This window comes from Amblyomma maculatum, chromosome 4, assembly GCF_055883805.1.
Source record: "Amblyomma maculatum isolate TAMU_Amacu chromosome 4, ASM5588380v1, whole genome shotgun sequence".
Classification (NCBI taxonomy): Eukaryota; Metazoa; Arthropoda; class Arachnida; order Ixodida; family Ixodidae; genus Amblyomma; species Amblyomma maculatum.
The window spans coordinates 49,097,404-49,119,903 of record NC_139347.1 but is presented as its reverse complement, the minus strand read 5'-3'; the positions used below and the strand labels follow the sequence as shown (position 1 = coordinate 49,119,903).

The following is a 22,500-nucleotide window of genomic DNA, read 5'->3' as shown; positions in this document are numbered from 1 at the left end:
GCGTCGTGTTGGCGGCCCGGAGACCGGCTCGGTTCTCGGCGACGCAGATATACACGCCCGCGTCGTAGGGGCCCGCATGGGCCACGGACAACCAGCTGAGCTGGAAGGGCCCACTCTGCTCACGCTGAACCTGGAAGCGGGCCGGGTCCAGGTCCGGGCCCGCTCCATCGCTCGTCCCGTTCCAGGCAACGGAGGCCCAGTCAGCAGCCTCCCACCTGTCAAAGTCGGAGCAGCATGTGGTGTTACCTCAAACACTTCTTTCAGTGACTGATTCTGAGATAACATTTAAAGTAATTTTTCAGTAGTAAACACCTATTACTAAAATTTAGCTCATTTCCTTTCCAGCGGCAAACTGTCGATGCTTTCTCCAGGTAAGCGAAGTGTCGTTGTTGCAGATTCACCCAATGTATAATTCTTTTGCCAGCATACATGCCTTCAGTAGCTGGTAGTTTCTAAAAAAAAATGTAATAGATGAAAACCTACTGCAATGGAAGACCTTCTGGACAAAATTACCCTTTCTGCACATGCTGACACATCGTCTGCATCGCGGCTTCCCCCTCGACTAGTTCAAACTAAAAGTCTTCCTGGTCTGCTATGTTGTGATCATACTGATGAGGAAGAAGATTGGGACCATATTACATGGTTCTCTTCTTTGTTGTAGTACAGTGCATTAAGGAGGTCGCTGTCCACTCTGTGCAGCCTATCTAAGTACTGCCCCAACTGTCGAAAGAGACAAACTCAGTAGCTTCACCCTGCTTTTTTCTGCCCGGTTGAAGTGAACGACCACAAAGGTATTGCAATTTTTTTTTTTCGAATGATATGGCCGTGACATCTGCATGTACATGAATGCAAGCACGCTTGCGGTGCCTCATTCCCCTTCTCCAGGCTGTCCTTCTTCCTCATCGTCTATTTCTGCAATTGCTACTTCCATTACTCCCCTCTTTGTTCTCTTCCCGTATTCTATTAAGTATCTGATCTGTGAGCTAAACAGTTTGCTGAAAATAAATAAAACTGAATCAGTAAATAGAACAACGACTCTTACAAAAAAGAAAGCGCAGCCTAGACAGGGCAATGAACGTAAAATCCCCTACATTAAATTAAAGAAAAGCCCCACAGACAGACAATTGGGGAAGAGTGAGAGTAGAGCAATCACGAAATAATTAGTATAAATTGCCTAGAAGAGGATTTCATTGCCACTTTTGCAATGCATCGGCTATCGTAGCAGACTCGGCTGTCTCGTCGTCAAAACCATTCATTTTCCACCTAGCCTTTGAAGGCAGCCGTACTCTGAAACAGACGAGCGCTACTCTTAGGCACAAATTAACTTATGCTCGGCCAATCCATTATGCGGCGCAAATAGTTTGAGGCTTCGTACTGTTCTTACGTGCCTTTATTGCTTTATACACTTCAATGCTCATTTAGTTGGAATGTGACGAAATCCCAAGAGTATTCAGAATGGCGAAGACGGACTAAGTCGTAAAATCGCCGTGGAGTAGACGAACCCTAAGGAGAGGAATCGTTTTATGTTGGAGAATAATAAAATATGATTATTGCTATTCGACATAAACTCTACGCACAACGAAATGTTCTTGTGCGCATATATTTGTTCTTGTTTCATTTCTGTGGTTTCTCTTTTCAGTTCGACTGTTAAAGCGAAATCAGTGGTTATTAGTATGTGTTAAGTGCATATGCCTTTTATATGTCCTGCCTCGAGGGCAAACGTTCTGTATTATCTTCTTTCTTAATAAAATTCCCTAATAAAAGAGCAGTAACTGAAGGCAGGTTGTCCGTCCATTGTAAAGCCCCTGATTTCTAGTGCAGTTGGAGGAAAAGCCTGCATAATTTCAGACACAAAATGTTTGTGGGTTCTTTTATTTAATGATGCGAAAGTCATTACGAAACATGGATCACCACGGTGTATAACTTCACGAGCGATAAATAATTTATAATGAGGTATTTTCTCTGGCCCTGTTTCAATTTCAACAGCTGAACCATAACCATGCCGTCACAGCTCAGTGTCGGTCAGTGAGGCATCTGAAACGTGCAGTGATATCGTTGTTTCGTCGTTATGTTTCTCTACTCTGCTTAAGCAAGCCCATCTCAAGATCTAGAAGGACAAAGAGTGAAGAATGACTGGTGCATACAGCTAGCTATATTTGTCACAAAATCAACATGTCCCTTATGCCCTGACTAATGAAATAGTTAGTCGTGCTTCACAAGTGATGATGTTCATCGGTCTCGAAAAAATTTTGAGGGACATACATTTTGGCAACTGTTTGTGTTCTAGTCGTTATTTGTAGAAAGTAACCGATTTATGAGGTAGTTAGCTTCGACACATTACATTGAGGTGGCTTGTAAAGATGGCTTTGCAGCATTACATGGGTGATGTTAGGAGAATTGGTACGCTTACCTAACAAATAACGGTTATGACAGCCGCACCAATATAAACACACATTCCAAAGCATTCAGATGCAGCTATGTTTTCACGCAACCATCAAATGCACTTTAGTGCTTCTTTGTGTTTTGTGCCAGCGTTTTAGACTGCGAGGTCGTGTACACGGCATAACTAACGTGGCATGGAGATATTTAATGCTGCCTCTTTAAAGATACCAGGAGACATACAGTGGTCTAGAGCTGGACCCCTGCAGGGTCTGGACCGATAAGCCACCTTCAGCATGAGCAATTCATATTTCCAGTTCTTGTCTAGGCATCTACATGTTACAAATTTTTCTTTTTACTGCGTTTGCTCAGACATTTTATTTAGCGAATAATCTGCGGCTTTAGAGGATTCTAAGATCAAAAAATGAATGTGCCGTTCAAGCACGAGCTACAGAAAAAAAGAAGAAAAGCTAGTCTTGGTGTCACAAAAAATTAAGTACGGGGCTAAATAAATAGACCACTAAAACGATAAAAAAAGACAGGTATTGCCGTGTTTCCATGCTGCATTCATTGCTTAAAACGCCCTCTCATAATTATTTCATTTGTGCAACAATACAGTAGCGCTCTACCGGAGCCACACCAGACGGCGATTCATTTACACACAGAGGTTAAGTGAAAAAAATAATAATAAAATGACTATTTCTTACATAGCCTGTTTCGTGACATCGAGGCCTCCTCTCGCAGGCATCACAAACCATCGACCTAATATTGGTACTTTGCTCGCAATGTCCGGCCCAACATAGGGCCAGCGTGCTGCCATCACATTGCCAATATCGGGCCCGTTGTTTGTGCCACCTGGGAGCGTCCTAAAGCGTGCATACCTGAGCACGGCGGGCGGGTCTGCGCGCACACGGCAGACGAGGGTGGCGTTTCGACCTTCCTGGACGCTGACCAGGGAGTCGGCGTGCACCTGTGGCGGACAGGCAAACTGCTCCAGCGAGAGCTCATCCCACGAGGCCGACTCGAGCCGGGGCGGCCCCGCGCAACGCGGAGGCTCGCCTAGCGGGATGTTGCGGGTGCGCATCCAGCGCCGAAGACTGCTCAGGCGGCAGTCGCATTGCCAAGGGTTGCCCTGCGAAACATGGCGCCATTTTATTTATAGAAACAACCAGGCAGAATGGTCCGATGTAAAGAGTCTGCAGATTCGGGTGACCCCTGGTACAGTAAACGAGCGACAGCTTCCTTTAGCAATGGAGTGGAAGATTCATGCAGGGTTGATACATACTCCACATTTTTACGCTACTTAATACACTCAACATGCCTGCTTCTGGGAAAGAGAGCAATGGTTAGTCTTGATTGCCTAGTACAGAGCAGAGACATTAGTCTGCCAACCAAGATCCGTATAACTCGTGCTATGGTCTTTCCAGTTGTGATGTATGGATGCGAGAGTTGGACTGTGAAAAAGGCTGACCGCCGAAAGAATTGACGCGTTTGAATTGTGGTGCTGGCAAAGACTCTTGAGAGTTCCTTGGACTGCCAGAAGATTAAATCAGTCGATATTGTCGACCATAAAACCTGAATGCTCATTGGAGGGTCAAATTCTAAAGTTAAAGCTCAGCTACTTTGGTCATCTGATGAGAAGAGAGGAGTCGCTGGAGAAAGATTTGATGTTGGGAAAGGTTGAGGGTCGGCGGAAAAGGGGTAGGCAGCGAACGCGGTGGTTAGATGGCATCCTCGAGGCACTGCAGATGAAGTTATGTGATGTTAGAAAGATAGTTAGAGACCGGAAAGCGTGGCGTGACATTGTCCATAGGGTCACGAAGAGTCGGACACGACTGAACGACTGAACTGAATAGACTCCACGCTTTCAGCTATCAGTGTTTTCCTAAAACCTTTTACATTGATAATATTCTCCATTAAAGACATGATACTGACACAGCTGCTGATTTTCGAAATAGCAAAGTAAACAAAAAGCAGTTTCTTGATTACTAGTAATATAGCAACGTCTTGTTACAAGAAGCTTCTATAGGTGGCCCCTGCTACACCGCCGACCTAAACCAGTGACTGTGTGAAGTTATCGCGAAGAAAACACGCCAAGCGGCTGAAGTTTCTTGCCGAATGATGCGCTTACGAGCGCTTCGCCCCCGTTCTCATTCATTCATTGTCCAGAAAAGCTGTCGCCGAGTGTAACTTGCTGCGACGTTGCACAACACCACGCAACATGGGGCCCGGGGACTCGGATACTACCTGCTGCGCGCACGTATTTTGTCTACTTCTTGTCATTGTACCTTCAACGTAAAAATTATTATTAATCTCAAAGCCTGGTCTTAGAAGCAATATAAAAAACTCTTCCTACGATTACCAATCCGTAAAGTGAGATTCAGGGTTAGCTGTCTGCTCTAGTGATTGCAATGTTTGTTTAACTATTATGTTCTGCTCCTTTCTGCTACTGTGCGCGTGACGCTCCTAACTACCACTTGTGACGTCACTGCATGTTCCTTAATCAATTGGTGTTACATCAACTGTAAAGCCGTATAAGAGGAAAGTCGAAAATGTAGCTCTTAACAGCTATCGCTTCAACAATTTTATTACTGTCCAGTCAGAGTAACTAAACACTGTGCCAAAGATAGCGTAAAATATTGCCACCTGGGGGTTTGAGGTAGCGCTTTAAAGACGAAGAAGTTGTAGACTCTCGTGCGCTTCTTTTAGCTTTTTTATTTTTGCATGCAAGTATACTTTAAAACTTTTCTTTGCTACCCAATTCTTGGCCGACCCCCTCTGTGGGTATGCGCCATATGTTATTTGGTCAACAAAAACAACAACATTTGTGGACTCTTGACTGTGTATCTGTGTTACCGTTTCCCATGATCCCCTGTCTTGACTTTGTGTCTCTGCCCTGTTACCGTTCATCGATATGTTAGAGGTTGCCGCGAGTGCCAACGACGCAAGACACCGCCATTGAAGCCAGCTGGTTTCCTGCGGCCTATTCCCCACCGCTATAGTACCATTCGACCCAATTGGCATGGACTTTCTCGGCCCTTTTCCTCTTTCGTCAGCTGGCAATAAGCGGATTATTATGGCTACCTACCGACTATCTAACAAGTTACGCGGAAATTATGGCGGAAGATGTTGCACGTGGCAATATTTTGCAGTTTTGTCTTATGTATATATATATATATATATATATATATATATATATATATATATATATATATATATATATATATATATATATATATATATATATATATATATATATATATATATATATATATATATATATATGTGTGTATATTACAAACATCACAAGTTTTTCTAATGGTGCAGTAATTTTCTGCAGTGTGCACCTCTATAGTACTTTTCAGTGGTAACTATCAAAAATTCTGATTTTATTTCGGAAATTTCTTAGTCACAACAGGCTATTCTCTGGCAAAACTACACATAAATTCTGTTGTGACAACAGACTTTTTTTTTCGATTAGGTGGCTTGTTTCACACCCTAGCCTAAGTGTGCTTATCTTAGCGGATTCCCTCGCTAAGCAAGAGAGTTCAAAGCGTGGGCGCACCTGCAGGTGCAGTGTGGAGAGCCTCGGCAGCGGCGACACCGCCTGCGCGGGCAGCGTCGCCAGTCGGTTGTGGTCGAGCAGCAAGAACTCGAGCGCCGGCAGGCCGTCCAAAGCACCGGGCTCGATGGAGCGCAGCTGGCAGCGGGCCAGGTGCAGATACGTCAGGTGCTGTAGTCCCGCGAAGCTGGCGTTCTCCAGCTGCGCGATGGGATTACCACCTAGTAGCAGACGTCGCAAGTGTGGCACGCCCCGCAGCGCGGCGCTGGGCACGGCCGTGAGCAGGTTCCAGCTGAGGTCCAGCTCCACCAAGTTGGTCAGTTGCTGGAAGGCGTCGCGGGCCACGCGCCCCAGTCGGCACTGGGAGAGGAACACTCGCTGAAGGTTGACCAGGCCTCGCTCCTGGAAGGTGCGGCCGGGCAGAGAGTGGAAGTTGTTCCGTTCCAGGTGGATCACCTGCACACGGTCGGCGGCACACACGTGATGCGTTGAGAGAAAGTGATGGAAGAAAGTTGGGACGGTTTGTCAGGAAATACCCCACACTTTGCCAATTAATCAGAAGGGAGCTGATAATATGGGTGATCATTTAGCGTACCGTGTAGCGTACTGGACAGGAACGACGCCCACGAGAAAGGAAACCCTGATTTTCATGCCTTCGAGCCGGCAAATCGTGTCTGTGGACAGACAGGGCTCAAGGCGCTTAGCGCGTAGCATAGCAACCGCATTACAGCACTAAATGCAGATCATTTACAAACAGGCTCTTGTATCGTCTCGCGTTGACGAGACAAGAATTCCTGCGGCATGTCACTAATTACAGCTGCAAGCAGCGACAAATGCTCATTCCATGTGGCATAACACACTAGGGCTTGTTCGTGTTTAACTGTTCGAATGAAATGATTCCACGCACCAAAGCCCAACGACGGGCGCTTCGACATAAATGCATCCACACAGCAAAAAAATAAACGTTTATACTGTACCAAAGTGAAAACAAATATGGTACTTTCCCCAGCCACTTATTGTGCCACATCCGAACGTGTTTAAGGCGGCGCCAAATGAAATCCTAACCGTCGACCGCACGTGATATAACCCTGTGTGGCATCCGGCCGTTGAGATATCCTGTGTACAGAAAGAAGAAAAAGAATGACCCCAACTGAGGTACTCTTTCAGAAGTCGCAAATATGCTCTGTTCGCAGCGGTTTTCCAAGACGAGATCGGATTAACACTGATGCAGTTGCTCTTTCCCTTTTTTTTTTTTGCGCAGCGTCAATATGGGGCGAGGTTCCGGCACAACGCCGGTCCTTCCATTCAAGTTGATGCGGAACGTAGCTATATAATGCTGGGGCATTCGAGATAAAATATGCGGTCTTTATTTAGTTAATGAATTCCTTATTTAGTCATTGACTGGTAATTGTTTAATTACTTAATTAGCATTGAATTAGTAATTGCAAAGTGCATGTACGCGAGAGAAAAAAATGACGAGGGACTTTAGCGACTAAAGTAGTTAAAAGCAAAAGCCTGAGTGCCGCATTCTGCTACGCAACTGACACTAATTAGTAAATAATTAATTATTCATTTTTAATCAAGTAATTGATTAGTTAGTCATCAAGTAGGTAATTAATCAATTATTTAATTGATTTGTCATTTAATTAGTCATTCGTCATTTAATTAGTCATGGCCATATAAGACACGCATTCGCGCATACTGTGGTGATGCTCTGTGATTGGTCTTGACTTCTATGACGTCATCCCGCCTGTGCCAATCAGAGCCGCTGCAAAAGCGGGACACATTTTGTCCACGACAGCATGAGCGATTAAAAGCTTTCACCTTAAAAGATCTGCCTTTTAGCAGTGCACACAGGGCGTCATGCTTGCGCAACAGGCTATGATTTGCGCTGGCGGGGATTGTTTCCCGCTGTCGACGCACACACCGACCTGCAGTCCTGGCGGTAGCCCCACGGGCACCGAGAAGAGCCCCTGGCTGACGCACTCAGCGGTGTGCTTGCCGCCTTTCCATTTGCATGTACATGCGCTGGGACAGTGGCCCGACGTGCTGCCGCCAGCTACTCCGCCGGAGGGAGACTCGAGACCTGCGGCAGCCGCGGCGCACAGGAGCGCCAGCGCCGCGCACCACATGGCTGCAGCCGCCGGAGACATCACGTGCTCGCGTAACTCTGTTGCCGATAGCCCTTCATCATCGTCGTTGTGTGTGGACCAGCACGCGGGAAGATCACCTGCAGGGAACCAGAGATTACGATACTCAGAGGAGCGCTAGCGTCGACTATAAAGAAATGAGCACGCAATGACAAAATGTGCATTGAGTAGAAGCCCATTTTGCAGCTATATGTAGCACACCCATCCATGTGCCTAGGAGGATATAGTCAGTATCCGTAGACCTTAAAATGTCCCAGGATAACGAATGCAACTGCGATAGACGAAATGGTTGCGCGGTTACTGACTTAAAATCCAAGCAGTTAACTAAAGGCTCGACTTCAGAATTCAGAGTTGGAATAAGGTACATTTAGCTAGTGTTCTTGTGCCGCTTTGCCACATTTGTTGCATTGTACACCAGAAGCCATTGCACTGAAAATCCATGTGCATATTAAAGCATTTACAGCGTAAAAGCCGAAATCGGCATTTTTTCAGCGGTATCTTATACAACTGGTTCTGTCGAAAAACTGTCGGCGTAGTAGTAGTCGACATCGCGTACCTGAAATAATCGGGTGCTGCGAGAAAAAAAAAACGTCTCATGACTGATGATTGATTGGTGTGTGACAGGCGATTGCGATTAATTAAATCAGTGTAACTAATTGATTAATTCAAGAAATAAAGAACCTAAAAGAATGAAAAGTTGGTGATAAAGGGTTTCAAAGTTGTGAAAATGTTCCGAGATGCTTGAAAATACTAAGAAAATTGGAGTGTGTAATTGACCTATTAAATATAGTTGAAATAATTGAAAAATGAATAACTGTAAAAACGTGGTTTCAATTTTATCAAAATGACCAAAATGAAAAGCCAATACGCGATATTGCTAAATAAGAAAGATTTAGATTGTATAGATAATCAATTAATTAATAAATAAAATGATTTTAAAAATGAAAAATGCGTCCAAAAGTATCAAAGTGCTCAGAATTGAAAGCCAATATTTGCTGATGTGTTAGTATCGGTGTATGACTTTTTAATCTAAAAAATAAAAACTGAAACAACGTCGTACGTGTGTGTGTGAAACGCTATCGCGTCTTACCGAGGATAATAGAGCTTGTTGCCCCCTAAGTTGTTTTTGTTTTTTCACCATTGATGAATTAATAGGCCGTACAAGAAGGCTGCGCATTCTAGGAGAGAGAAAAAATGCGAAGGTGCGAGAGAGAAAACATTTAGCCTGCGTCCAATTAGCTTTTCCATGCCAGTGTGAGTTGGCGACCGGGTTTAGGGAATAAAGGTTGAAAGAGAAAACTGGAGAAATAATAAAGTGTCAAAATGAGATTAGAGAAGGAGCGGAAAAAACACAGCCTACGCTATACACGTGGTTTCATTACAGCTAGCGTGTCCCAAGGCTAGCACGTACCCAAAACTCCACCTTAGCCAGCGTCCTCGCCTGTCGCTCGCTGCATCCGTTACGCGTTCCTGTATAGTCCGCAGCCATTCATTAAAATTTAATCCCCACGAGCGGCGCTGCCTTTTTCCTGCAAAATGTGCGTGTACAAGGCGCAGTGTTTTGCTTTATTGACCCATCAATGGCCGGACACGCAGTTTATATTATCGCGCAAAGCGTCCATCCACAGCGACGTCATGGCATGCACGTACACCCCGAGAGCGTCCGCGAAAGGAGCCTATCTCGCTGTCAATCGAAATCACCACAGCGCAGCGTCGGCCAGCAAGGCGCTCGCTGTGACGTCAGGACGCAAGCAGCAAGATTTCGGGCCACGAAAAGTGAGTGCAAAGGAGAGGGGGGTGGAGGTTATGGGAAGAATGGAGATCGTCGCAAAGCGGGCGAAGGCCACGGAGAGAAGGAGAGGGGAGGAGCGAGCCTTTTTGCGCTCGTGACACACAATGGCAATCGCTCACTGGGGGGAAACGAAGGCGGCCTGTTGGCGGTTGCAGCGCTGGCCTCCACCACAGTAGACGCATCATGGGAGAGCACAGCGCGTGGGAGTCAACGGGGCGAAAGCGAGAAGGAGAGAGCGCCGGCGGTTTTTCGGCGCCGCTGGCGTTGGCGTCAGACTGGCCGTGCGGTAGAGCACTATGCCGTAGTGGTGCTATCACGGGCGACGCGAGCCTCGACGACGCCGGCTACGCCGGTACACGGTGACCGCAGTGGCGGGAGACGCTCCTCCTCCGCCTTGCTGCGCGCTGGTCCGCGGTGCAGCAGATAAGCCTTCTCCGGAAGGCTGGCGGGGGAGGACCTCTAATTAAACGCCACCCGCAACCAGGCCTCACTGCGGCTGGCCTCCAAATTAAGGGATGATAAGAGTTTGAACCCGGCGGCGAACAGGGGCTCCGGCCCACAAACACCGCGCTCGCGCACACGAGAGTGCGTGTGTACGTGCGTACTCGTGTGTGTCCAAGCTTTGCGAGGGGCGAACAAAGGAGGTAGAAGAGCGCCCGGCATCGGCGGCCTGTTCTATCCTTCCCTCCCTTGTGCGTTTCGGCTAGGCCGAAATCGCGGCTCTTGCGGTGGGCAATCTGGGCCGGTGATGCCTGCATTTGTCGGGGGTCTAAAGCCCTGCCGAGCAACAGAGAACTAGCCGAGTTTGGCATCCGGTTCTACTTCTGCGCGCTAATCGTGCTGTGGAGGCATTCTCAAAACGGCAGCCTCTTGGGTTCAGTATGTTCCCAGTTTCCTTCATTTGCCAGTTCTGTTTGCGTGCGAACCCTCATGCACATGCGCCACCAAGAGTTCTACTATTTTTACGCTCTGAAAGCGCTCAAGAAACCAACTTTATTCAAACTTTTGGCCAGTTCAGCTAATGTGCCAGATGTTTGGCCCGCTCTTATCTCCAATGTATGTCAGCGGGTCTGCATTTGCAGACTACAACGTCGTCACAAAATGTCCTTCCCCACTCCCGCTGTTTGGGCGTTTTCTAATACTTGCTTCCCGCTAATATCAACGGCACGACAAGGCTACTGAAAGGGCACTAGAGGGGAGAACATAGAGGCAGTAGAGAAAAATAAAAGTGCACTGTGCGGTTAGGGTGAGTAACGCAACGACCGTCAATTAATAGGCACGGGAGAAAGAATTTTTTTTTTTTTCGTTTTCGTCTGTGTTGCCAGGGACCGTCGTAGTTACGTCATGTTCGACGTCATGAGTCTTGACTAATCAGCGTACCTGCTTGCGGTGCGGGCGCCAATGGCAATAAAGTTGCGAAGCTGGGTAAGAGCTAATACTAATATCGCAAGCTTGGCTTCACTTTACATCGATGCATGATGGTCTTGCGAGCTTCGATTATTAGACGAAGAAACAAAAATGGCATCTGTCGCAGCCGTTAGACAGTGTCTGTGCGCTCTTTGTTCACAGCTGTTCTGGTCTAATCCCGTACTAAAGATAACTTAGCATTCGCTTGTTGATTACAGCACAGTCCATATTATAACTACTTATTATTATTACAATGCCGCTACTGATTAAGGCTCAATCGTTCGCCACCATTATATCGAACGGGTGCACAGATATCAGGCGTGCTTGAAGCTTTCTAGTTATCTTTTTCTAGTGGAGCCTCTGCTGAGGCAACACAGCAATGTGGACTGTTGCTGTGTTGTGTGTGACAAGCCCAATGGGTGGGCAGAACGTGGATGGCATGCAATCATTGCCTCGAGGGACGGGTTGGGAAGAAGCAAGGAGAAAGAACGCCGTGAGCTCCCGGCGCACACTGCGAGCTGATGACCATAGAATGCAGGGATAACGATGGGGCAGGTGATTAGGTTCTCATAATCAAGTTTTCGTCGATTGTGTCATTACAAGAGGAGCGAATCGCCCATTCAAACTAGCGCTCTCACGGCTGCCGCTCTCTCTGCCTCCCATAAGCAACGAGCAAATCGCTGTTACAGCGCGACGACTATAGTCGAGGAACAAAGTATAGGAACGAGCCTGGAAATCCTTTGTTAGTGCCCACCATTAAGGAAGTACCTATTTTCTTTATTGAAGTTCAGCATGGTGCCTACAGGTGCTCGCGTTCACAGGGCAGAATAGGAGGAAAGTGCTTAAGAGGAGTTGAACTCTGGTTTTGCGCACATTGCACATATTGAGAGAAAAAAATGGCGGTTACGAACGTGACATCTCTGGAGAAAATTCGCTCGCTCGGCTTCTTGAGACAAATGTTTCAAAAACGTTATCACCAACCAACAAAAAAAAAATTATTTTAACACTTAACATTTCGGGGCCAACTCAGTCGCCTCCAATGAAGGGATCCGATGTGCGAGTCAGTAGCAGCAGGCAGCAGTCTTCGCTTCCCCCTTTGACCAGCAAATATTTTTTGTCGGCATTAGTGTTTCCTAACTGCGATTACACATAGATATTCTCAATCATGTATGTTTTCTTGGCCCCATGGACTGAACAGAATGAAGTCCGCTCTTCGTTGAAGAAAACAGAAAGGAAGAGCCAGCAAAGCCACATGCTTAAAAAGGGTGAAAAAGTATTTTCAGCTACCATTCAGTGTCATTGACATCGCGTGACGACTGTAATAGGCTCAAGGTAAGCCCAACCGAAGCAGATGAATACGGTTAGGGAAGCGTTTCCGCAACACAGTACACTTTCCAGGTCTAATTTGTGGTACATTTCTTCATTTCTTAGAAAGTATATAATGCAAGGAGAAAAAACGACACGTGCGTCAGCACCTTTTCAACCTACATGCGAATAAAATAAATCCAATTACTCAAAAAGCGATGAAATGAATCTGTCCTTCCTAGCCTCTTCTGTTTTCTTCTTTTTTATTTTTTGACAAGTAAAAAAATGCGCATGCACTTCCTGCTTTCACTCTAAATAAGTGTAATATGTCTGCTTTCAATCAACGCAGTCGGAATCAAAGCCTTTCGTGTCATGCTTGCGCAAAGCGTGTAAGTAAAGTTTAGACGATTTATGCTCCTCACCAGTGTGACGTAACACAGTTCGATTTCACGGAGCATCTCTCGTCGACCATAGACTCCTCTGCATAAATGTTTAACTGCCAAGCCTCCGAGCAGTTCATATCATCATGTGAATAAGCAGCGAGCTTTAACTTCCTACAAATGTATATTTGCAGTCAGCCTTGATGGAGAAAATATAGTTGGTGACGAAATATGCCTGGAATAGCGTCACAAAACGGTCATGCATTTCACCTTTAGTGTTTTGTGCCGATATACGATGAAAAACAATAACAAAGGAAACAGAGAGGAAATTAACCACGGGAACCGGGTACGTAATCTCGCCTTGGACTTGGCAGAAAAGCTTCATATCTTAGTACATACCGTCTGATTTGCCTTTCTAAAGAAAGCATTGAAGCAGAGCTAAAGCGCCACGGGTGGGGAAAAAATAGAGACTGACGAGAGATTTAGTTAGAGTAAATTACGTTCGAGCGCTTCGTTTCTCCCAGACAGTTTCGGGTTATGCTTGAGCGCACCGTTTGCTTTCGTGCGCGACGCTTTGCTGCGCATCCATCCCCGACAAGGAACTTTGCCTTTGCTAAAGAAACGAAGAGTGGCGACTTAATTACTTGAAAAAAAAAAAGTACATATCAAATTAAGATAGAAAGAGAACAGCTGAAACCCAAAGAGGAACCAAGCAACGCACAATCTCTTCAAACTTCACACCCGCCATAAAACCTGACAAGCGCGTGGTAATGCCTCACGGCAGGACGGGACCGAGCCGCGCAAGAGAGCGGGTCTTTTCTCTCTCGGGCGCGCGCCTCGTCGAGATAGCTCACGTCCCCGCCTCTCATTTCCCGAGGCGACGTTTCTCTCCTCGGTATAGGTGAGCGCACGCATAGTCCGTGACGCAATCGCACGAGAAGTGGTTGGCACCGGAGGAAGTCCTTTCTTTTTCTCGCACAAAGGGAAATCACTTCGGACTGCCACCGCGCTGCATCGCCGCCGCTGGAGGAAAGAGTAGGAGAGAGTGATGGAAGGAAGTGCCTAATAAGGCTCGGTCCAACCGGGCAAGTCCATTAAAGTCGGCGGGTCCTGCCCACTCAAGCGTAGAGCACTTGAGCGAGCGGCAGCGGGAGTCTCTTCGGTGCGAAAGCCCTCGACGCGAGACCCCCCTTCGCCTCCAGAACCCACGAGACTGTTGTCGCTGTTTCTGCTGGCGGTGCTTTACAGAAAGCCGGCTACTCCGCCTTGCCAAGACTGACGGGCGGCCCCCACGGAGTGCGCGACATTTCAGGCGTTGAGCGTCGCGCTTCGGCGGCCTTTCGACGCCAGAATAAACACGATAGAAGCGGCGTTCGTTGTGCGCGATGCAAACGCAAGTTGAGCCGTCAGGAGTGGAAGAACCTGCAGTCACGACTCAAAGACCGAACAGCCGCTTGCACCGAGAGTGACGACCACCTTACCGGAGAAAGTTCTGCCGTTTGATCCTAGAACTAAGATGAGACAGGAGATGCGAGGGTTGTTTAGAGTTGAAGGAAGTGATGTCTTTCATCGTCGTTGTTGTCGTTGATGTTTCTAAGCATGGTTTTTCAGAAAGTGGAAGAAAGTGCTGGCGTGCGTTTCAAAATTGCAGGCTGCTTCAGTCGGCGTTAATGCCGCACGTCTGCGTGCGCGCAGAAGTGTATAGCAGTGAGCATTGAAACTGCGCTGCGTTTCTCGGCGCACCTGTACTTGGATTTTCGCTTTTCGCTGGTTTGCTCATCCAAATGACTAGCCCTAGCGGTTCCTGGCGAGAACGGACGCCAGTGAGTGCTTCCGGAACTAAAACATATCAAGAAGCGCTCCAATAACTCTTACTTATTTCAATAGTTGAAACGAACATCCGAAGATTACAGTCTAGCGCTTTTTCATCACCTTTCTGTCCACACTATCTGGCACGCTTCTCGGTGCCTGGAGCCGATTAAAGTACACGCTAGAATGGCAACTCACTAGCAACTTGAAATGCGCAAAACGTGTGAGCTGTGAAAAACTAGTACTCTCTGGCCCGTGTTTTGAGTCTAATTAATGACGCATAATTGTAATTGCAAAGATTTTGGTGATGCGGAGAATTGGCACCATACTCCTCGCACAGGCAAACTTTGCTCTCCAGTATGCATCTACATAATCTCACCGCTATACTAAGCCCTTTTATGCATCTACAAAAAGAATTATTAATGTTTACTATCGATTACCCGGTCTGCCACGAAGCAACATACTCGCACACTGCATCCAGTTGGCGAATCAGATGAGCCAGCCCTTTGTCATCCTCGGTAATTACGAGGATTGATCGGAGGAGCCTCGATGGGGAAGAAAGTCTCCCGATTAAATCGCGAACGCGACCCCTGACACGAGTGCGATATGGGAGTGATATATAGACGGTAATTAATTCACTGACGTGACGGGCGCTAAAGGAGACGATCGCGTTGTACTACTCTTCTCACGGCTTGTTGCCAGGCGCATGAAATGAAAGATAATGCGGCGTGTTCACACTTCGCGTGCATGGCATTGACCTTTCGGGAACAGGGGCGACGCCGTAGAACTACATACAGCCTGGACAAACGTATATCGCGCGCGAGTGGTACGCGGCGTAGTTATACGACCATTTTCGACGGCGAGGAAGAGTGCAATGCCTTCAACACTCAGTGCAACCCCTCTTTAGCGTAGGAGGATCGTTCATCGTGCGAGAACAAAGGAAGCACCTATAGGTGGGCTTGTCACATACTCGATAAAACCGATTACACTATAACATGGATCATGCGCAAAAAAAAAAAAAAAAAAAAAAAAAAACTGTAAAAGCTGGACATCGTCCCAGCTAAAGAAGGGCCTTATGAAAGATGCCCCCGTGATCATAGCGCGGACAGCGTACCGGCACGAAGAGCGTCCGTTCCCACGTGAGATGAAAAACTGATTTGCTGACGAAAGCTGCCGTTTCCACAGCGCTGCTCGCCTTTAGCGAGGCAGAGCGCAGGTAATTACGCCGTGCTGTCCATGCATCAGGTGCAAGTGCCGCCGCCCTTTCGAGCGCAAGAGGAAGAATCCCGGAGAGGTGGCTTCGCTGCACTGCAGCGCTGCCGACGGTGAAACGCTCCGACGGAGGATAAGCGCCACGGATCGACCGTCGGCCGCGGCTGGTAATGTCCCGCCCTGCCTGCCTCTTCTTTCCTCCTGCGCGCGCGTTATCGGCGCAATCTCCTATCGAACGCCGACTGGGCCACGGCCCGGGGCCCTCTCGACCGCGGTGGTGGCTAACGCCCTCCCGGAAGAATCGACCTGCTGCCACGCGAGCAGAGGACGACGCACGTGTCTTCGACACGAGGAGAGATACCTCTTACTTCCATCCGCCTACACTGGCCTGCTTCAAGCCAAGAAAACCTTGCGGGGGTCAGCAATCTCTCTAGTGGTCACGAAGCTAACTTTATTTGTTTCCAACGCGCGCTTCAGAGCCGGCTGTAAACACTGCAACGCTTTCCCGCAGGCTACAGATTCAAGGAGCTGTTCTCTGGGAAAATTGGTTCGTGATAGGTCGGTGCTCCTCGGGTTATCAATGAGCGCGTATTCGGCGGCAACAGCACGTGGGACACTGTCACTGGCTGAGATTTATTTATTTATTTATTTATTTATTTATTTATTTATTTATTTATTTATTTATTTATTTATTTATTTATTTATTTATTTATTTATTTATTTATTTATTTATTTATTTATTTATTTATTTATTTATTTATTTATTTATTTATTTATTTATTTATTTATTTATTTATTTATTTATTTATTTATTTGATGCCTTCAGGGAAAGTGCACTGAGGCAAAAAATGTGGAGAAAAAAAGCAGAAAACAACTATAGACAAATAAGTGCAAATAAGGCAGGATACTTACTAGCCTACTGCTTCACACTACACAACAAGGTTTCATGACATTATTATATCTAACCTTCACAAAGCTCAATAAGAGCCGTTAAAGGTATTGGCGCGGTTTTAGAGCAAATGACATGAGCGTTCATCTATTTGTTATTTTTTACATGCCTAGGATGCTGCTTTCTTTTTTTTTTTTTTTTTCTAGGGGGAGGATGGGGGGGGGACCCTATATTAGGGTACGTCAATACATGAGCACTGAAAACCTCCTTGCACAGGTTTTCTGCACTGCAACTTCTAGAGCCTGTCTGCAATCTGCGGCAAAAGCACGATGGGCAGCTTGCGGGCAAGAAAAGAACAAAGCAAAATAATAGCAAACCTTTTTTTTTTTTTTCGAACGGGAGGAATTTCATAAAGCGGCCAAATCGGAAGCAAAAAACGGTTGGGATACAGAACTTCCGAAATTTTTCCGAAAACTGGAAACTCAAGCCAGAAGCACAGCAATAAAACCAATGACGGAAAGAAAAACAAAAAAAAAAAAAAAGAAGAAAAAACGCTGAGGCGGATTCGTTTTCAGGATCCTCAGACGCTTGGGGTGAAATGAGGGGGCGTGGGGCATCGAAAATCGAAGCCACGAACTGCAGAAAAGCAAAAGGAAAACACGAATAAAATACTTGGTAAGAGCACAGCGCGGATGCTGCCATCGGCGCCAGCCATAACGGCCGGCTCCCTATTTTGATACACGAAGCCTCGCACAGGGCGCTAACCCTCCGGGGGAGAATGGATGTCTCGTCCCTCCTCCACCAAGCCGACTTTATCTCTCTACATCTGCCGCCGCTGGCTTGAAACCAACACTGAGTGAACCCGGACGGGGAACTCCGTGGGCCAGCCGACCCATGCGGGCCCCTATTCCTTTTGTTTTCCGTCTTTACCGGGACTAAGACGTATTGAGCCTCCACGCCCCTTCAATATCCTGCTATGAGAGCTGCACCTGTCAAAAGAACAACCAAACACCTGCGAGCCATCTTTATGTACATGAAAAAACAGTAACGCCACTCCAATCTTGCCGTTTGCCTTCCACAGACGTCTACACATCGTCATGGTTGGCGCTGCAAGGAGCTCAAGTCTGATAACCCGGGAAAGCCTTAAATCCAAGCCGCTATATCAAACCTGCCATCATAGTATTGCCAGTAGTATAGCATGTATAGGGCCTCTCGTAACAGCGTTATCAGCGTCGACGCTATTCTTTTGTACCAGGAGTGAGTGCGCCCAAATACAATGCTAAAGGCGATGTTCATATTTCCCACTATCTTAGTTGTCTTTTCTTCTTTCCTCAGCAGCTTAGTTTTCCATTAGCGCCGGTGTTTCTCTTCCTACTTCTGTGACCGCCTTCGTGCGTATAGGACGCAGAACAGGCTGGAATAGAAAAAGATCGCTTTCCGCAAGCTATTTCAGATCACTCTCAAGACGTACGTTAAATCCGGATATCACCAGTAGTTATTTTTTTCACGATCTTACAAATCTTTTAAAAGTCATGTTTTGCTTAGGAATTTTTTCGTCTTGCGAGCCTATCCTCCCTCTGCTCTACAAAATTTCTGGACGCTGTTATAAATATCACCGCTAAGCTGTGCGTGCCCTGACTCCTTTACAGAGTACGAAGCTCGCCTAACACCCATGAAGAGGTCGCTTGTGCTCAATTCATGTACTAACTATACCCGCTTGCTCAAAACCTGCTTTCTTCTGCTTTCTTGACGAGAACTAACAAAATTAGTTGTGGTTTAGCTGTGGTTAACCTAGTTGAATTGCGAAAGCAACGGCAGAAGCTTCTTTTGCCTGCCACATTATTCCCCTATCACGCCCTATCAAGTGCAAGCTGCTACATTATTGGGGACACTTAAGCTCATCCTTTAAGGGTATGACGCGAGAGCGTAAGCTACCAGCCCACATATAAAGTCACGCTTCAACCAAGCCGTATGGATGTACTTGCGTGTCGTAGGGGGTAACGAGAATGCAAACGGTTCTGGAAGGCTGATTTTGATATCACCCGCCCATATAAAAGGAGCGACCCAATTAGCAGCTCTTGCCCGTGGCATAGGGGTAAGGTGAATTCAAATGTCATAGCAGGCTGATTTCTTTTATATATATATATATATATATATATATATATATATATATATATATATATATATATATATATATAAGGAGGTCGTAGTTACGCCTCTTCACGGAGTAGCTGCGGCCACCCGAGGTCTCACTTTGGCTGTCGGAGTATTGCTTTCACAATAAAAGCAGTAGATAAATACAACATGCTCGAATAAGAAGGTGGTTTAAAAATAAAACAGCGCAAAACACACAGACGAAAGAATAGAAACAGACACCACATTCTTTCGTCTGTGTGTTTTGCGCTGTTTTATTTTTAAACCATGTATCACCAACTCGCCCGCTTTGCCATTCTGTTGAAGAAGGTGGTGCAGACTCTAATGCTACCGGGCTCAGTTACAAGCCTCAGTTTCGGTCCACCAATGTGACCAGGGTTCGCGCAAAGGAAGCCAGTTGTTGCCTCTTCCGTTTCATTGAGCGCTACGCTTCAGCACCAGGTCGCTCGCTTAGTCGGACCTATAGTCGCCGCGTTTGCGTCCTTTCTGACTCAGATGTCGTCTACCGGTCAACTCAGGTGGCGCAATTAACGTAGTACGAATCGATAAAACTGAACGGCAAGCATATGCTGTCGTGAACTGGCCTTAACTAGGGAAACTCACGCACACTGCAGACGTCGGTTGCGGCCTGTAACTTCGTCGTTCGATACCTTGTGCTCTTGCAACATGTGCCACAGCGCAGATCGTTTTTATGTGTTAGCCAACCACACGGAGCAAAACCTGCACGCAATCCATTTTTGTCTCGTGTCAGCTAGCGAAACAAATTATGCGGCTGGACTGCTACACGGATACATGTAGTATACCACGGCCTCTAGGTCTCTATTCCTACTGTAGATCTAGTGGCCGCTGTAGTATTTTATTGGAAAGTCGGCACTACTGACGGAAAACAGTTTATTTATGTTGCAGAATGACTTCATGAAATTTCATAAGTCATCATACCATGGTGATTTTCTTGTTTAACAGACGACCGTTATTGAACGAGAGACACTAAGCGAGAACTTGGAAGTTGCGTCCGACTCCGGATACGAAACTCGACTACCAGTGACAAACGGTGCTTTTGGCGCGGACTGATAGAGTTTTCAAACTTTGAAGTCATGCGATTTTACCAGGGGGCCTTCGAGACCTCAGTAACTGCTTATGGCTTGTGTTGAACAGACAACTGACGGAAGAGCACTCAAACTTCTGCGAAAAAAATAACTTGGCGCTCGATCGCAAACATGCAGCTCCAAAGGCACCGGTGCGGAAAGCTTCACGAGCATCCCTGTTTCGCCATTTCTTCACAGCGCTGTTTGAACGCGTTTCTGCCCTCTGACCGAGTCACACTACACGGGACACAAGTTCGGGCGTCGCTTGAGTTCCACATCCGGCTTGTGCGTGTCATACTTCCGCGACACCCGCTCGCGCGCACCTGACGCGCTCTCGCTTCCGTATAATGCCGCAAACAAATCAGATCCTTCATTCCGATGTCCCTGCTTTTTCTTCGTGGGATGCATTCGTGGCCCGGATTTATTAACTCACGTCCTCCACCCTGCGAAGCAGCAGTGCAGAACCGAGCCCCTTCCCCCGACCTTTCGGGGGCCGGCCGCTACCTGTCACACACAGTTGGGACCCAAAGTGAGCGGACAAAGAAGAAACTGGGACCCGGGGGAAAAAAACAAAACTTGGCTTCTGAAGCGCGACCACACAGCTGCCGCCGCTGTCACGGACTGCAGGCGGCTGCTCGCGGGAATGCGCGCCGGCTCAGTGTCGCCCGCACACGGTTCCCCGTAATGGAAAAGCGACGCGCGGACGCAGGCGAATCGCGCACGACGACGCCGTGGGGCGAACGAGCCACCTCGTATTTTCGTCTCTTTCTTCTGGATCTGGTAAACAGCAGCAAGATGCCGCCGCAGGGCGAAAGAGTTCTGACTAAGCTTTAAACCATAACGTGGCACCCAGCTGGGTTATTCAAAGGGTTTGGTTTCATCAAATGCTCTTCGTGGGCTTGCTTTTTAAAGCCGCCCCTGTCGTATTCTTCAGGTGTAGCTGAAACGCAAATGGAATCATTGCTGTCCGCCAGCTACACTGATTGCTGTCTTCCTGCAAGCCGCGACACGGAAAGGAGTACTGTTTGTTGAAAACTATACTGTATGCGGACTACAAACAAAAGCAGCTTGTCGGACTTGCACGTTTCTGCGGCTTGCGTCCACCAGGTTCCAGCTGGTTCAATTTCGCGTCTTTCACCGTGCCGTTCAAGACGCTCTATACATTTTCAAGGCGAAAAAAAAAAATGCCAAGGTATACAAGGTACCTGGACAAGGTACAAGGTATACAAGGAACCTGTCGTTCATAAAAATAAAACAGGAAAGGAGCGCCAGCCCCCGCAGTGGACTAAGCCTTGGCTTCTCGATGTTCTAATGTAAACCACGAAAACGCAATGTGCAACTACGTTTACCCGGGCGATTCCTCGTACATGTGTGAGCGTGTGTGTATGTTTGTGCGCATGTTCGCATGTTTGTCCGCATGTGCGTGCTTTTGTGCGCCTGCGTATTCCTTGTCAGGAGATGAGTGATTATCGTAAAAATTAACTATCACCGTAGCTGTATCGCTATGCGGTGGGCAGCAGAGTCATCTCGAGCCTGGAACGCAGGAGATGGAGAGAGAAGGAACGTGACTTGAATACATCGCACTCAATTTAGTAACATCGGTCCATAATTGGAAGCCACCCTATATATCTCTCACTTCACTCCTGCTGTAAGTCATCGCACCGAGAAATCACAATGATTGCTTTAGCAACACTCCACCGTCGGCTGTCGTGAATGGCGACACGATCCTCCTCCGTCCATGGATAGACATTTCGCATACGAAACCCTATAGATTTTACGCAGATTCAGCCCCCTGTCTGCAGACGTAGAGAGTTTGGGAGAAGCGTTGATTAACGCGCGAAAAAATTGATAAAATTATATTTCGTATCTTAGCACATCATACAGTGTCAGCTGCTAAAGAGCAACGCCCACTGCTTTCTTGCCGGGCAGTGTTACGCGAGCAACCCGCTGTAGACGTTCGGGGGACAGTTACAAGAATACTTTCCAGGAACCCGCTGCCCTGACGACTGAAGCTACAACCTTGGCGACTGCTACGGGTCAATGCTGAGCGACGGCGACTAGAATGCTGCAGCCATAGCCGTGTTCAATGAGTACGTTAGCTCTGGAGAAAGGAAGCCGATTGCCTTGTCCATCTTCGACCACCGGAATTCAACGCTAAACAAGATGTAAACAAGTGTAAATAGAGTTTCCTCTTTCTCTTGCTGTTGCGTCGCAGAGACACACTTCTTCTAGTGCCTGCTTCTGATTACGGGCTGCACGACGTGCATTTTTAAAGGTCTCGGTGCGACCCACTGCCTACCCTCTCCGACCTATAAAGCAGACAGGTTAGGCAGCTTCGCGGTCAAGTCGTCGATGGACGCGTGGCGAAGGAATGGG

The 22,500-nt window shown here is 47.2% G+C and overlaps 1 protein-coding gene across 3 annotated transcripts in view; it reads right to left on the bottom strand.

Annotated features, from left to right (window-relative positions):
- Window positions 1-22,500, bottom strand: part of LOC146190950 (uncharacterized) — a 193,290-nt gene that overhangs the window by 1,833 nt on the left and 168,957 nt on the right. For all 3 annotated transcript variants that reach the window (XM_084601352.1, XM_084601351.1, XM_084601353.1), the window contains 4 exons: window positions 7,873-8,171; window positions 5,945-6,397; window positions 3,261-3,511; window positions 1-215 (listed from right to left, as the gene is read on the bottom strand). The exon at window positions 1-215 is cut by the window's left edge and continues 1,833 nt beyond it. In XM_084601352.1, coding sequence (XP_084457478.1) covers window positions 1-215; window positions 3,261-3,511; window positions 5,945-6,397; window positions 7,873-8,094 — 1,141 coding nt within the window. In that variant the 5' untranslated portion in view covers window positions 8,095-8,171. The remainder of the gene's footprint in view (window positions 216-3,260; window positions 3,512-5,944; window positions 6,398-7,872; window positions 8,172-22,500) is intronic.